Source organism: Rhinopithecus bieti, unplaced genomic scaffold, assembly GCF_001698545.2.
Source record: "Rhinopithecus bieti isolate Rb0 unplaced genomic scaffold, ASM169854v2 scaffold_42219, whole genome shotgun sequence".
Lineage (NCBI taxonomy): Eukaryota > Metazoa > Chordata > Mammalia > Primates > Cercopithecidae > Rhinopithecus > Rhinopithecus bieti.
Window position 1 is genome coordinate 1144280 of NW_016817843.1, and position 16785 is coordinate 1161064.

At 40.3% G+C, this 16785-nt stretch overlaps 1 protein-coding gene across 3 annotated transcripts in view; it reads right to left on the reverse strand.

The window, feature by feature from the left end:
• ANAPC1 (anaphase promoting complex subunit 1) overlaps positions 1–16785 on the reverse strand; it is a 128834-nt gene that overhangs the window by 43547 nt on the left and 68502 nt on the right. For 2 of the 3 annotated variants that reach the window (XM_017856210.1, XM_017856213.1), the window contains 4 exons: positions 14470–14648; positions 10617–10843; positions 8197–8315; positions 4749–5020 (listed from right to left, as the gene is read on the reverse strand). In XM_017856210.1, the coding sequence (XP_017711699.1) occupies positions 4749–5020; positions 8197–8315; positions 10617–10843; positions 14470–14648 (797 nt within the window). The remainder of the gene's footprint in view (positions 1–4748; positions 5021–8196; positions 8316–10616; positions 10844–14469; positions 14649–16785) is intronic. The other variant, XM_017856211.1, reaches the window with a different exon arrangement.

Consider the following 16785-nt stretch of genomic DNA (forward strand, 5'->3'; position numbering starts at 1 on the left):
GAGTGGGGCTAGGTGCAGAGGCTTACGCCTATAATCCCAGCACTTTGGAAGCCCGAGGCAGGCAGATCACCTGAGGTCAGGAGTTCAAGACAAGCCTGGCCAACATGGTGAAACCCTGATTCCATCAAAAATACAAAAATTACCCAGGTGTGGTACTGCGCACCTGTAACCCCAGCTACTTAGGAGACTGAGGAAAGAGAATCACTTGAACGTCGGAGGCGGAGGTTGCAGTGAGACGAGATCACACCACTGCACTCTAGCCTAGGTGACAGAGCAAGACTCCCTCTCAAAAAAAAAAAAAAAAAAGAACAGTGGTACCAACTAGGGCTGCAGAAGTGAATAGGATCACACCAGCTCCTAGAATGTATATTAAGAGCAATGGTTGATCCCTCCTTCCCCTCTGGTGTTGGGAATGTTGGCCTTGTTTTAAACCAGTTTCCCTTCACAGAAGTTCAGCCATTGTATGGGATCAGAATAAGGTCCTGGGGCAACTAAAGGTATCTGGCCAAGGGTACCTTGGTGTTATCTGAAGGACCCTAGACTGGCCCCCAGTCCCCGACAGCCTGTTCCAGTGTCGGACAAAGACTTCCAATCTTTCCTATCATGTTTTCCCTACTGCTTTTCTGAGAAATGTTACTTAGTTATGTGTCTCTTTGATAAATTGCTTCTTTTCATGGCAGGATGCTGGGTTATGCCTGATGAAGCTAAATAAACTGCCAGCCAAATGAAAATTATAGACAAATAATATACAGGAACCCCCTGGATCCATCTTAGTCTCAAGCTTATATAGAATTCAGACAGAGAAATCAAAGGCAGTCAACAAGGAGGGTCAAGGCTGAGTGCAAGTAAACGGGACGGTTCCTGATGGCTTGATCCTCCCCTGGTCATGAATGGCGGTTGCGTGCACATCCACGACCAAGGCAAGCCTGAGAGAGGCCTTGGACTCCAGGACCGCAGAGGGAAAGACTAAGGATGCGGTTTTCTCCCCTCTCTCTTTCTAAATGGGTAGCCTGCACTCCTCTCAAGTGCATCTTGAGACACTGGGATTCCTTTGATCCTGACTCTGAAGAAAAAATGCCTGGCATTTATCAGTACCAAGGCTTGGCCCAGCTAGAAGCTGGAAGATGGGGAGACCTAGTCAGTTGGGGAAAATATTAATTATAATACTATCCAATAGCTAGATCTCTTCTACCGCAGAGAAGGAAAATGGTCAAAAATTCCATATGTATAGGCCTTTTTTGCCCTGCGGGATAACCCCAAGCTCTGTCAACAATGTAGAACAGACCCTGCACTTATAGCAGTGATATCCAGCAAGGCAGACTTAATCCAGACAGAGGGGAAAAAACAGTCTGCCTCCTTAGAAAAGGAGGCAGAGGCCCCTGCACCAGCCCAGGTCCCAGCTCCTCTTGGATCATCTTGTCCCCCTTATCCAGACCCCCTTTTGACCCTCATCCTGTTAGAAGAGTTCTATCTGGATACGCTCCAGCATCACTTCTTCCTTTACAGGAAATGCCTAGTGAATATGGTCCTATGAAAGTACAAGTCCCCTTTTCTTCACAAGATTTGAGGCAGATAAAAGGAAATCTAGGAAAATTTTGTCGACCTTGATAGGTATATTGAAGACTTTCAGAACCTTACTCAAGTGTTTGAGCTTTCATGGAAGGGTATCATGTTACTTCTCAACCAGACTTAGAGCTTCAGAGAAGCAGGCAGCTTTACAGGTTGCTGAGACAACTGGAGATAAAATGTTTGCATCTTATTACGGCACCTACCAAAAAGGGGAAGAAATTAGGGAGCCCTTTCTGACAGTCAAGCAGGCTGCACCCACCAGTGATCCTCAATGGGACTCAGACACTGCTCGAGGAAAGTGGCAGAGAAAACATTTTCAGGCATGCATAGTGGAAGGTCTGAGAACTAGAGCCAAGTCTCTCAATTACATTAAGTTATCCACCATAAACCAAGGGTCTGAAGAGAACCCTTCTGTTTTCCTGGAAAAACTGAGACACGCTTTAATTAAACACACATCTCTCTCCTGACTCTATAAAAGGCCAGTTAATTTTGAAAGACAAGTTTATAACCCAAGCAGCCCCAGATATTAGAAGAATGCTGCAAAAATTAGCTATTGGACCAGATAGTACCCTAGAGAATCTCCTGAAAGTCACCACCTTGGTCTTTTATAATCAGGACCATGAGGAAGCCCAAGAAAAAGGAAGAAAAGGAACGAAAAAAAGGCAGAGGCACTAATAGCTGCCATATAGGCATATAAACCTCTGGATTCCCGGGGAGCTTCTCCTTCTATGACCAGCCGTTATCAGTGTGGGGGTACTAAAAGAGAAACTGCCCTCAATATCAAAAGCAGCCCCCACGGCCCTGTCCAATCTGTAAGGGAGACCACTGGAGGATGAACTGCCTCCAGAGACGTCCATTTCCAGGTTCAGAGCCGGCTTCTCAAATGGTCCAACAGGACTGCTGGGTCCCAGGGCTCTCCTCCCCAGCTCTGACAGCTCAGGCTGTATTATCATCCACGAGTCCCGGGTGATTCTGGAGGTCAAAGGGACTCAGAGGATGGACTTCCTCCTCAATACCACAGCAGCCATTCCTGTCCTCCTCTCCAAACCGGGCTTCCCCTCCTCCCTTAGCACGACTGTGAGGGGCGTCTCAGGAAAGCCTCTGACCAGATATTTATCTCAACCCCTTAGCTGTACCTAGGGAGACCCTTTGTTTACCTATGGCTTTTTAATCATACCTGAAAGCCCAACTCCTCTGAGGTAGGGATATTTTAGCTCACAAGGGAACCACCATCCTTATGGCTCCAGGACAGACTCTTTGCCTCCCTCTGGTGGAGACTGATATTAATCCAGAGGTTTGGGCAATTCAGGGAAAAACTGGCTGAGCTACAAAGTCTTACCGGTCCAAATCCATCTCAGGGATCCCATCTCCTTCCCTAATCAAAGACAATATCCCCTAAAAACAGGAGCTAGGAAAGGGCTAGAAGCCATAATTAATAACCTAAGGATGCAGGGCCTTGTTAAACCCTGCAACAGTCCTTGTAATACCCCAATATCGGGAGTACAGAAACCCAACAGGTAATGGAGACTGGTCCAGGATCTCCACCTCCTTAATGAGTAACTGGTGTAACGAACCAATTTACCCAGTGGTTCCCAATCCCTATACTTTGTTAACTTAGATACCACAGGAAACTAAATGGTTTGCATTCTTGGAATTAAAAGATGCTTTTTTCTGCATACCGTTATACCCCAACTCCCAAAACTTGTTTGCATTCAGGGATCCCTCCAACCAGACTACCCAGCTAACCTGGGTGGTGTTACCACAGGGATTCCAAGACAGCCCCCACCTGTTTGGGCAGGCATTGTCAAAAGATCTCTCTGAGTTCTTTCAAACTCAAGTTAAAGTCTTAATATGTAGATGACACTCTCCTCTGTGCCCCAACTGAGGAAATTTCTCAGAAAGGCAGTAAGGCTCTTCTTAAATTTCTAACTGACGGAGGACATAAAGTTTCAAAGTCCAAGGCTCAACTCCATCAAACTTCAGTGAAGAACCTAGGCCTGGTCTTGTCAGAAGGGACCAGGGCACTGGGCAAGAAGAGAATTGGACCCACTTTCTCCTTCCCCTCTCCCCAAGACCCTCAGCTAACTAAGGGGATTATCGGGCATTACTGGATTCTGCAGCCTATGGATGAAAAATCTAATTAAAGGCATTGTGATGCCTAATTATAACATATCTAATGATCTAGGTAGACATGCCCATGACAACCCTATTTTGCAGAATCCTGGAATAGAACACTCCATTTTCAGAGGTTTTCTTTCTGTCCTTTCTAGGTTTCCCTAATATACGGGCATAGATTTTCCCCCTTTTAGTTCCTCTTTGCGTTCTCATTGCAATACTCAGATTTGGTTCATGTGTACTTAACCTCCTTGTAAAATGTGTTTTTTCTCGCCTAGAGGCCATCAAACTCCAAATGGTCATGCATATGGAACCTCAGTTGATGGCTCCCTTTTACCAGGGACCCTTAGATAGGCCTCTAAGAGAGACCTGACTGCTGCTTCCCAAAACAACATCCTCTGTCAGCATGAAGCAGTTAGGACAGTCATCACGCCTATCCTAACGGCAGTTAGATGTACTTCTTCAGAGTGGGGATTGATAGTGACAGGAGGCAGGTAAGTTCTCAAGTGAAACTCAGCCTTTAAGCCAAGGACAGTCGAAAGCCAGAAAATCAAGTTACAAGTTCTGGATAAATCCATGGACTAGAGAGCTCTCATTCCTGTTTGGCACACTCTCTCCTGATTGGTCCTTATCCTTCACCTATTTTACATATACCTGTCCTTCCCCAGTTGGTCCTCTACACTATCGTGCCTATTTCTAAATGGTGCTTTCTCAAGCATACCCACAGACCAATCAGCATGCACGCTCATTTCACACCCATAAGAACCCCTAGATTCAGCCTTGTGGCCGGCAACCCACCTTTGGGTCCCCTCTCGCTGTTGAGAGCTTTTCTGTCACTCATTAAATTCTACTCCGCCTTACTCAAAACAAAACAAAAAAGCAACGGGAGATCATTAATTAAATGGCTTTGACCAAGGAAGTGACATGCTCTGATTTATGCTTTAGAAAGATTATTCCATGTACTGAGAGACAAATGGACTTAGAAGTACAAGAATGAAGAAAGAAGAGCAAACAGAGCAATTAGGAGCTACTACTAGCCAGGCACTGGGAGCACAGGCTCTCACCTTGGTCAAGTAGTCATGGATATTGAGAGTCGCCAGCTTGGTAAGGTGTCCATTCAGCCCCAGAGCCATGAGAAAGCCAGCATACTCATTGGCTAACTCAGCATGCTTGGGCTTATTGTAAACAATCCAAGCTGAGTCGATCTGGGAGGCAGGAGCTATCTTCAGACCAGCAGCCACGCCATTATGAAAGCTGGCCCAGCTTGTCATGTTGGGAGGTACATCGATGTTTCCACTATTAAGGTCGACTGTTGTGTTCCGAGGAGGGGCACGCCCTATCCAGCCAAACAAAATTTAACATTGAGAGAACAAAAATTCACAAAACCAAGACTAGATCTTTGAGACCAAGATTACTTACATTTTCTACATTCAAAACCATCAATGCGTGGAATGTTAGGTCTCTATGACCACTTACAACTTTTGTACATGTGAGTAAAACTTAATGCAAACTGGAAAAACCTTCACTGTCTAAACAGTTCATGGTCCTTTTTAAAGTTAAAATGTATAAGGCTATATAATGAGATAACTGATACCAATTTAACATTATACAGAGATGATTGGGATAATCACTGCTTTGAAATCTTTCTTTCAAACGGTAGAGAGCTTAGAAACCAAAATGAAGACTAACATCACTGCTAAACTACACAAGTTATAAATCCCAACATCTGATGACATTGGTGTTAATTTCGAATGCTCTATCCTATATTTTTCCATGGACATTAAGGAAAAATGACATCTTAAGAAGAGACAAAAGCCAGGCCTGGTGGTACGCGCCTGTAGTCCCAGCTACTTGGGAGGCTGAGGCACAAGAATCACTTGAACCTTGGAGGCTATAAGAGGGAAAAAAAAGGTGGAAGTATAGCAGTTTGAGCCAAGATCATAGACACTGGACAAACTCACACACCATGGCAGCAAGACAGAGGAAACTGAACATACTACAAAAAAAAAAAAAAAAAAAAAACAGAACCTAAATAAATCTGCTACAGCTCTTACCTATATATGCCCCCCTCTTTTTTTCCTCTCTCTCTCTATATATATACATACATTTTAAAAGAGTTCTAAGATGTTATGTAAAATAAATTCAAAGTAGATATAGAGTGTCTTATTTGTAGCATGTATACATATACACACAAAGCACAAAGTAAGACTTATTTGTCTTTACTAAATGCTTTTTGTACCTAAAAGCTAACTCAACTGCTAGTGTTAGACAGCACCACAATGAGTGATAAGTTCGTAAGTTACACTTGTACTTTCTCAAAAAAGGCAGACGCCTGTAATCCCAGCACTTTGGGAGGCCGAGACGGGCGGATCACGAGGTCAGGAGATCGAGACCATCCTGGCTAACACGGTGAAACCCCGTCTCTACTAAAAAATACAAAAAAACTAGCCAGGCGAGGTGGTGGGCACCTGTGGTCCCAGCTACTTGGGAGGCTGGGGCAGGAGAATGGCGTAAACCCGGGAGGCGGAGCTTGCAGTGAGCTGAGATCCAGCCACTGCACTCCAGCCCGGGTGACAAAGCGAGACTCCGTCTCAAAAAAAAAAAAAAAAAAGGCAGACATATCAATATGGAAAAACTGAATAACCTTTCTAAAACTTTCATTCATCATATGCATAAAACATAACACTCACACACGAGAGAAAATAAAATGCAAAGGGTGAGGTAAATTTCCTTCAGTGAGAATAACAACATACAAAAGTACAACAGGTCACATCAGTGTGGGTTAAGCAACTATTTAAGAAAATATTTTTTCCTAAATTAACAGGATAACCTTTTTTTTGGCCTACCAGAATGACTAAAAGAATAAAACATTGGATTAATGTCATAAGCACATTTTAAATCATGGAAATTCCATTAAATGTATTCAGAAAAAAAGATGCATGTATATATTTTTTAGAACCCACCCAAGTATCACTTGAGTACTAAATCACCCAGATTGAATACATTTTAACATCTGCCAATTCTGCATGAGATTTTCTTTTTAACCCACATTTATTATATGAAATCTTTCATATAAACAGTTGGAAAGACTACTAAAATGAACATCTATATACCATGTCTTCCATCAAGAATCAATAACTGTTAAGATTTTGCCACAGGTGCTTTACCTCTGAGACTATTTAAATATTAAAAGCAACTCTGCTCACTATGTCCCTTAATGAGATTAGGGCTCAGAATAAGCACGATATGGAGATGGGAATGTGTTCTTCACTTAGTCAATCTCATTTCCTGCATGCTGCTCAAAGCACAAGCTTTTCACAAATCTGAGTGGAACTCTGGATTTTTTAAAGTATGCAATTTAAAATACTGTACGATTATGTTCGCATATATTATATACTATTATACATTATATTATACTTTATATACTACTATATATATTATACACTACTACATACATTACACATACATTTTGTACAGGTTTCACAAAACCATATATACTATAATAGAGTTTCAATGATAATTTCAACTATGCAATTGTCACCTTCAGAACACATTCAAATCAGCATTAGGTGGATACGCACTATAAAACTCACTGTAATCAAGACTATAACTACAGTTATATATGGCAGAAATAAAAACTCATGCCAACCAGAAAAGCAACTTGACATGTTCCTTAAAACCATTCATCTTGGTGTCCTAAGAGTTCTACTTCTAAGCATTGCATCTAAGTACATAGGACAAATACACCCCAACAATGTTTACAATATCAAAAAACTGTAATTTCCAACAATACCAGGCTGCTTCTATAAACTATGGTATATCCACTGAATGAAATACTCAGAAGCAAATAAAAATGAATGTATCAATTAAAAACACCTGTATACAATACATACACATAATTATAAACATATATTTATTTGCTAAATATAAAAGGATGTTCACTGTAAATTTTAAGAAAAATAACTAAAATAGATTTAAATTTTCTGATAATTAAACAGATATAAAATTATAAATATGTGGAAATAAACTTGGGAAACATATATACTAAAATGTTAAAAGGAGTGACGCAGAAGAGTGGGAAGAGTGGGAATACCGTAAGTAACCATTTTTTTCTCTTTTGCTTAGTACATTCCTTGATTTATACAATGATCATCTGTTCAAACTATGATATGACATTTTAAAACTAAATATTTTATATATTATACTTAAGATTATTCAAAATTTAATACTCATGATTATCAATATCTTTCTGAACTTCTCCAAGTGACTTGTTGTATCTTGAAATCACCTCATTAAAAAGCAAAAATGAGTAATGAGCTATAATCTGCTTCTCTCAAGGTTTAGTTTGACGTGGTATTTGAACTTTGATAACCACTAGAGCAGCTATTAGCAATATTTAAAATCACTGGGGATAGAAGCAGCATTTCTTTCATCTTAACTAATTTAAAGAACTACACTTAACGCATGTACTTAATCATTTTCCTTTCTCATTGAGTCCAGAATTTAACATACCAGTCAGATTCAATTTAGGAATAGGCAATGGCTCTGTGGGAACAGGATGGTACGAAAACAAGGTAAACATTCCTCGTCCTACAGGAAGAGCCATAGTTCGCTGACACAATTGGAGCAATCTGTAATTAAAGTAAAAACCAACATGTGAAAATTTTTAAAGCAAAGCACAATTGAAATATCATCTGTAAATATTTCAAAAGGTATTCTATGTAAGATGAAGTTGTCTCAAAGTAAATTCATACAAAGATGTGAGTGAACTACCCAAACATGATTATTTTCATTTTAATATTCTTGTTCCTATTACACCCTTAGGGAGAGACATATTTCCTTTGTTTTGTTTCATATTTACATTGAATGAAAACCACCTGGCCTATAAACCAAGCCAACTGTCTCTAGGCATTCAAAAAAAAGAAAATTAAAATTCCACTCTGATGGATGCTAACCTTCTCAAAGGAAAATACAGTACTTTTGGGGTTTTTATCACTGTGTTAATTTCAGTCTAGCTGTCCTCAGTACATGTGGAATCCTCCTCCCATCCCTTTTGCCAATACAGCCTCAGAAGTGCCATTTCTGTGGCCTGTACACAAGAAAAGAAACAAGGTCCCTATATTAGAGGTGAATGGATTTCATGGTGTCTCCACAGGAAATACAGATTGGTTTCACTTACATGATGACTAGATTTATAGGACTAATACCATTATATATCAGGTATGTTCAAGGTTAAAATGGTTTCTGTGGGCTCTACTGTGAAATTAATATACTACTCTTCAACTTGTTCCTATGTTAAAATAGCTTAACATTCCATATAGCCACTTAAAAAAAACTAACAGAAATTTTGGAAGTAGGGCATTTATAACTAAGAAATGCTTATACAAGTTATGTCTGAAGACACAGAAACATCCCTTCAGAGGCTGACAAGTGACGAACATTTTCTCTGCAGACAAAGCTATTCATAAACATACTCCCTCCTTAACCGGAGACACATAACTGCTTTTCTAGCTAACTGGAAAGAAAAATTTTTCTGTCTTAAAGATTCTTTGGGAACACAACCGCCACATTAATTTGGGATCAGGAAAATTCAAAGCCAAGAGGCTACTGCAGCCCATAGAATTTTTTTAGAGGAAATCGTATACATAATTCACTTCAACTTTGCAGAAGTAACACAATTATAATAAGAACAATATTATATCCCCTGAATATAAGATGCCACTGATAAGATGTATCATTATTTCATGAGATACTAAGAAAGAAAAAGCACTGCCAACTAAACTATGACACCTATTCACTGAAAAACACATCTGATTTCAGAGATATTAAAAAGTGAAAAAATTTGCATCTTAGAATCAATGCACTCTACTACTAATAATGGCTGACCGCACTGAGCTTTACTATATACTAGGCAGTATTCTAAGTGCTATGTAAAAATAATTCACTTGATACATAGTACCATCCCATGAGGAATGTCTATTTTTACAGATGAGGCAATGGAGGCAACAACAGGTAAAGTAATTTAACCAAAGTCACCCAGCACAGCATGGCCACGCCTGGCTCTAGAGGTCATGCTCATAAATCCTAGCTCTAAACTCAACTTCTGTCACTCCATCTCCTTATTCACAGGCGACTAATAACTGGGGACATGTGGGGAAGAAACAGTTGATAGGGAAATCACAACTAATTCACATCTTCAGCAGCCTGTGGCTGAATGTGGGTGACCCTTCCCCTCAAAGCAGTACCATAAAAAAAGTAAGGAGAACTAGAAAACAGTGGTAGATGAATGATAGACGATAGACACAAGCAGATAAAAGAACAGGAGAGAATTTTAAAACAGAAGTGTCCCAAGAGAATAGCTCTGGAATGTCACAGGCATGTGATGTCGTTTACCACTGAGTCTTAAAATGTATCAAGGGATGTATCCTGTGCAGGGGAGTGGCAGAAGAAAGGCTTATCTAGTTTGCCTTATCTATTTATTTGGAGTATTAACTATCATATAAAAAAAAAAAAACACTGATGTAAGTTTAAACTACACTAAAAACCCCACTAACTTCAAAATCTATTCCTGATCAAGACACAGAAAAACAAGTACAGTGTTTTGTTTGTTTGTAAATTCTTAAGGGAATTACCAGGCAAAATAGTTTTACATTCACCTTTTCTAAAGAGTAAACTGGTATATGTATTTCAAGAGAAGGAAGATCTGAAATACAACCATTATGTCGTCAAAAGCCAAAGATATTTTGCTAACACACGTGGTTTGTTGAAGTTGGATGAAAGCTTAAAACAGAGGGCACATTTTAACTTGAAAGTATCTTTTAAATCTCTTTAGGGTTTTAAACGCTAAAAATTTGAAGGAAAGACAAATATAAACAAGACCCAAATGTAACAATAAAACATGACAAGAGATAGTGCCCAGGGTTTTCTTTCACCTGTTTTCCTTTTCCTCAATGAACTCATGGTCGCTGAGCTCTGGGTACTGCACTACGTTGACGCGGACAGGATGCGTACTCTGAAGGAGCCTTCGCACATCCTGTACCCTTAAATCTTCACTCCAAATTAATGACATGACCTCGTGATTCATGTCATTCATGCCGTCATCTTCCTCCTCAGTTTCTGTTCCTGAAGGAACATCTGATGAGAGCACCTGAGTAACAGACTTTATTGTAATAATAATTTAAAAAGCAGTCAACATGCACTTACTGAACATGAAAATACGTAGGCTGATGTGCCATGACTACGCTAAGCACAGAGAAAATACGTTTTCCAAAGCAGGGATGGGTTGGGACCACAATGTATACCAGGACTCTAATCTACAAATCTTTTTAAAAAGTACTATATTGCTGGCTCATGCCTGTAATCCCAGCACTTTGGGAGGCCGAGGCGGGTGGATCACCTGAGGTCAGGAGGTCCAGAGCAGCCTGGCCAACACAGTGAAACCCGGTCTCTACTGAAAATACAAAAATTACCTTGCCAGATGCAGTGGCGCGCGCCTGTAGTCCTAGCTACTGGGGAAGCTTAGGTTGAAGAATCACTTGAACACGGGAGGCAGAGGTTGCAGTGATCACGCCACTGTACTCCGGCCTGGGTGACAGAGTGAGCCTCTGTCTCAAACAAACAAACAAAAATCAAAACAAACAAACAAAAGTACTGTATTCCCTACTTGGAAATATTTGTTACGTGAAATGAGGGGGAAAATTTAAATTTAGGACAACAGTCAAGAGGCTGGACACAAGCAGATAAATATTCTGAATAAACTATAAAAAAACTACATCCTGATCATTTTAAAAAATAAACAAATTATTGCAAGTAGAGTATGAATACTAGTCACTGCTAATAATGCCAATTTAAATATTGTCTGTTCATTAATAGAAGGAGAAGGAAAAAAGCCTGAAAGGATATACACAAAGGGTTGGGGGAAGTCACACAATAAAATACTTTCTTACTTTACACTTTAAATAGATAGGATCATGGTTGGATTTCATTATTTTTTCTTTTTCTTTTTTTTTTTTTTTGAGACAGGGTCTTACTCTGTCATTCAGGCCAGAAGTGCAGTGGTGGGATCATGGTTCCCTGCAACCTCCACCTCTTGGGCTCAAGAGATCTTTCCACCTTAGCCTCCCAAGTAGCTGGAACTACGTATGTGTACCACCCACCCAGATTAATTTTTTTTGTTTTTTGTAGAGACAGAGTCTTGCCCTGTTGACCAGGCTGGTCTTGAACTCCTGACCTCAAGGAGATCCACCCATCTCAGCCTCCCAAACAGCTAGGACTATAGGCACATACCACCACACCTGGCTAAATTTTTTTTTAAAATTGTGTAAGTAGAGATGAGGTCTCACTATGTTGCCTAGGCTGGTCTTAAACTCCTGGGCTCACGCAGTCCTCCACCTTGGCCACCCCAAAGTGCTGAGATCACAGGCACAAGCCACCACACCCAGCCAGTTTTCACTATTTTTTTAAAATGTATTTCCAATAAAAATTTCTTAGAAGGAAAAGTACTGAACTGCAGCAAAACAAGTAAGAGGGTAAATTCCTTGACTGTCATTATGTTCTCATAAGCCCAGCATGTGCTTTAATATGGGGCTTCCCAGTCCAAATAATTAAACCTAACTGCAACATAGATGTGAACTGCATGGAATCATATCATATTCCCTCAAAAACAGTATTATACTCTTTTAACAAAAGATTAACTCCGAGTTGAAATGTTAAAGTTTTACAACATTTAATGTGAAAACAACAAGGTTAGCCTGAAAAAATAAAAAAAGTAGATATGACCAAATAATTACTTTTAGTTCCTAAAAGTTCATTTTGGTTTCTATAAAATATCTCATTTAAAAAAACCTATATTCTAATGGGTGAGTTAGCTATAAAATATAGTCTCAAATAGTGACAAAATAAATTCAGATGGGATTAGTTATAAAATGTAGCCTCAAATAATGAACAAACTGTATTTAGACAGAATTACTTAAAATGACATTCAAATACAGATTAATGTTTTCATGCTAATGGTGCTGAACTGCTGTCTCTCACAGGAAAGCCATATTATAAGCAAAAAGATTTGTTTTCTGTTTAAAACAGGATATAAATACTAATTCAACAAAGAGCTGTGATTGAGACGCAGATTAAGAGAGAGATGTGCTGGGATGACCCTGCTGGAGAATCAGATGCCCATGGAAACTGACTCCAGCATGGGTACTCATTAGGCAACTGTGAGGTTAGGAGTAAGTTTTGATATAGGCTCTGAAGAAGCAGTAATAAGACCTAAGGTGACTCATAGTTACAATGTACTGATTATTATGTATTGATTCAAAAGCTACTAAGAGGTAAGGCCAAATTCCCACACTGTCTTCTCACGGACATGAACATAAAAGAGTCACCAGGAGTGGAATTATTATTCCTGAATCCTCCTTGATGAGATTCTACTGTTTATTTTTTAAAGTTACCTAGAATTCTAGAACAAGTTTTAAAAGTTTCATTTTCGGCCGGGCGCAGTGGCTAAAGCCTGTAATCCCAGCACTTTGGGAGGCCGAGACGGGCGGATCACGAGGTCAGGAGATCGAGACCATCCTGGCTAACACGGTGAAACCCCATCTCTACTAAAAAAATACAAAAAAACTAACCGGGCAAGGTAGCGGGCGTCTGTAGTCCCAGCTACTTGGGAGGCTGGAGACTTTAGGCAGGAGAATGGCGTGAACCCGGGAGGCAGAGCTTGCAGTGAGCTGAGATCCGGCCACTGCACTCCAGCCTGGGCGACAGAGCAAGACTCCGTCTCAAAAAAAAAAAGTTTCATTTTCAGCTTTTAAGAGAAGATGATTTAAAAGATAATTGAAGAGTAATGAAATAATTTTACTTTCTACTTGCAGGATTCCTAGAACGCATTTAAAAAAAAAAACAAACTTGAAGATTGATGAAAGACAGTATTTTAGGAGGGACAGCTTAAAACATCTTTTTAAACAACTCTAGTGAAAAAAACACATGTTTTCCCTGGGGCTACAGTTTTATGTGATTAAACAAGTATGTTTACACCTATTTAAAAGGTTAAATTCAAAAAATTCAAGACATCAAAAAATATGCAGTAGAAAATATTTATATATAATTACTCATCCAAATTCAGGATATATGTGCTCTCCCTTTTCCTATGTAATAATTACAAAGTGGTTAGTTACTAATGTGGTACAAGTAGGGAAATAGCCACGGTAGTCTCCACGACTACACTCAGGACTTGTCCTGACTCAAGGCAAAGAAAGATCCAGGCACAAGATAGAACATTCACAAAATCTCCTGCTCCTATGCTCAACTTACAATTAATAAGACGCACACAATTACAAACCCCACCTGGCATATAATATAAAAGACAAGCTGATACATATACTTAGAAAAAGCCTGGCCAGGCGCGGTGGCTCAAGCCTGTAATCCCAGCACTTTGGGAGGCCGAGACGGGTGGATCACAAGGTCAGGAGATCGAGACCACCCTGGTTAACATGGTGAAACCCCGTCTCTACTAAAAAATACAAAAAAAAAACTAGCCGGGCGAGGTGGCGGGCGCCTGTAGTCCCAGCTACTAGGGAGGCTGAGGCAGGAGAATGGCATAAACCCGGGAGGCAGAGCTTGCAGTGAGCTGAGATCCGGCCACTGCACTCCAGCCTGGGCGACAGAGCGAGACTCCATCTCAAAAAAAAAAAAAAAAAGAAAAAGCCTTAAAGGAAAATGAAAAACATTTCTACTTTATGATTTTATTTAAGGCCAAAATTGGAACTCTGAACTTTCTATGTTGATACTCACAGACTTTCCTTTGGGTAAGTTTCCTTCACAGGCCTGCTTGGAAAGATCCTGACGTCCAATCAAGAGACAGACAGCTTCTGGCCAGTCTGAGGCAGGCTGCTCACGACAGTGATAAATTGCATCTCTGATGGGAAGAGCAATTCCAAAGGGAAGAGTTTCCAAATCTCTTAAAGTGAATCCTTTATAGTTAAAGGAAAGGAGAAAAATTTTAATTTAGATTTGCCACTGTCCCAATTATCCTGACTGAAGTTGGCAACAATATCTATCCTGACAAATAAATTCATTTTACTCATCTTACTACCAGACTAATGTCTTGACATCAGGGATTAGTATAAGCAGCCTCTTTGAAAGAACTTGTAAAAACCTGAAGAAAAAAAGACAATCTAATAGAAAAATATAAAGGACAAAAAGACTTTTCCTAGAAGGGGAAACATAAATGGGCAAAATGCATATGAAAAGATGCTCTACCTAACTAGTGATCAGGAAAATGCAAATTAAAGCCACTGAGAAATATAAATATCAAAGCCAATCAACACCAAGTGTTGGCAACTATGTAGAGGAACAATAATTCTTTTTTCTCTCTTTTTTTTTTTTTTGAGACACAGTCTCGCTCTGTCACCCAGGCTGGAAGTGCAGTGGTGCAATCTCGGACTCACTGCAAGCTCCACCTCCCAGGTTCACGCCATTCTCCTGCCTCAGCCTCCTGAGTAGCTGGGACTACAGGTGCCCGCCACCACGCCCGGCTAATTTTTTTGTATTTTTTTAGTAGAGACGGGGTTTCACCATGTTAGCCAGGATGGTCTCAAGCTCCTGACCGCGTGATCCACCTGCCTCAGCCTCCCAAAGTACTGGGATTACAGGTGTGAGCCACCGCAGCAGGCCCAAACAACAATAATTCTTATAAATGGTCAATGGTAGTGTAAACTGGTACAACCACTTTGGAAAACAGTTGGGATGTATAGGTAGGTCCACCCATTTGATCTATCACCAGCCATATAGAAATTTATACCAGTGTACACTAAGACACAGGTATAAAAATATTCATTAGTGGCCGGGCGCAGTGGCTCAAGCCTGTAATCCCAGCACTTTGGGAGGCTGAGAAGGGCGGATCACGAGGTCAGGAGTTCGAGATCATCCTGGCTAACATGGTGAAACCCCGTCTCTACTGAAAATACAAAAGCTAGCCGGGCGAGGTGGCTGGCGCCTGTAGTCCCAGCTACTCGGGAGGCTGAGGCAGGAGAATGGCGTAAACCCGGGAGGCAGAGCTTGTAGTGAGCTGAGATCCAGCCACTGCACTCCAGCCTGGGTGACAGAGCGAGACCCTGTCTCAAAAAAAATTCATTAGCAATACTGTTTTGTTACAGAAAAAAAAAGACATGGAGAAAGGGGCAAGTCCCATTGTCTATCATCAATAGAATGGGTAATTAAATTGTGATATGTTCAAAGTAATCTATATATCAGAGAAAATGAATGACCCACTGCTACTGCTACATGAGTCGACATAGATGACACTTTAAAAAATAAAGTTGAGTGAAGAAAAAGGAACATATATTTCCATCTATGTATGTTCAAAACTACATAAAATCTAGCAATTTATAAAGATGTAAAATTATAAAGAAAAACAAGAGTAAGGTAACACAAAATGTAGGTAGGGCAGTGGTTCTCTATAATATCGGGGTATGTGACAGGAGGGGACCATCCAAGAACAGATATGTAAGGACCTTCTACTATGTGGGTAATGTCCTATTTCTAGAGGTGGCTGACCAGTACATCAATACTCACTTTTGTACCATTCTCTAAAACAAACACATATGTTTGACATATTATTATTATTATTTTTTTTTTTTTTGAGACGGAGACTCGCTCTGTGGCCCGGGCTGGAGTGCAGTGGCCGGATCTCAGCTCACTGCAAGCTCCGCCTCCCGGGTTCACGCCATTCTCCTGCCTCAGCCTCCCGAGTAGCTGGGACTACAGGCGCCCGCCACCTTGCCCGGCTAGTTTTTTGTATTTTTTAGTAGAGACGGGGTTTCACCGTGTTAGCCAGGATGGTCTCGATCTCCTGACCTCATGATCCGCCCGTCTCGGCCTCCCAAAGTGCTGGGATTACAGGCTTGAGCCACCGCGCCCGGCGACATATTGTTTTTTAAGTACACCATAGTTCATATTTAAAATTTTTTTATCCTCAGGTTAATTAAATCATGTTTTCTTATAATGATTTTCTAAATTTTATAATAGTATGCATTATTTATAAGTTAAAAGTCGATTAACTGAGGCAAAAAATGTTCCTTATATGAGAATAACACTTATAAATATTAT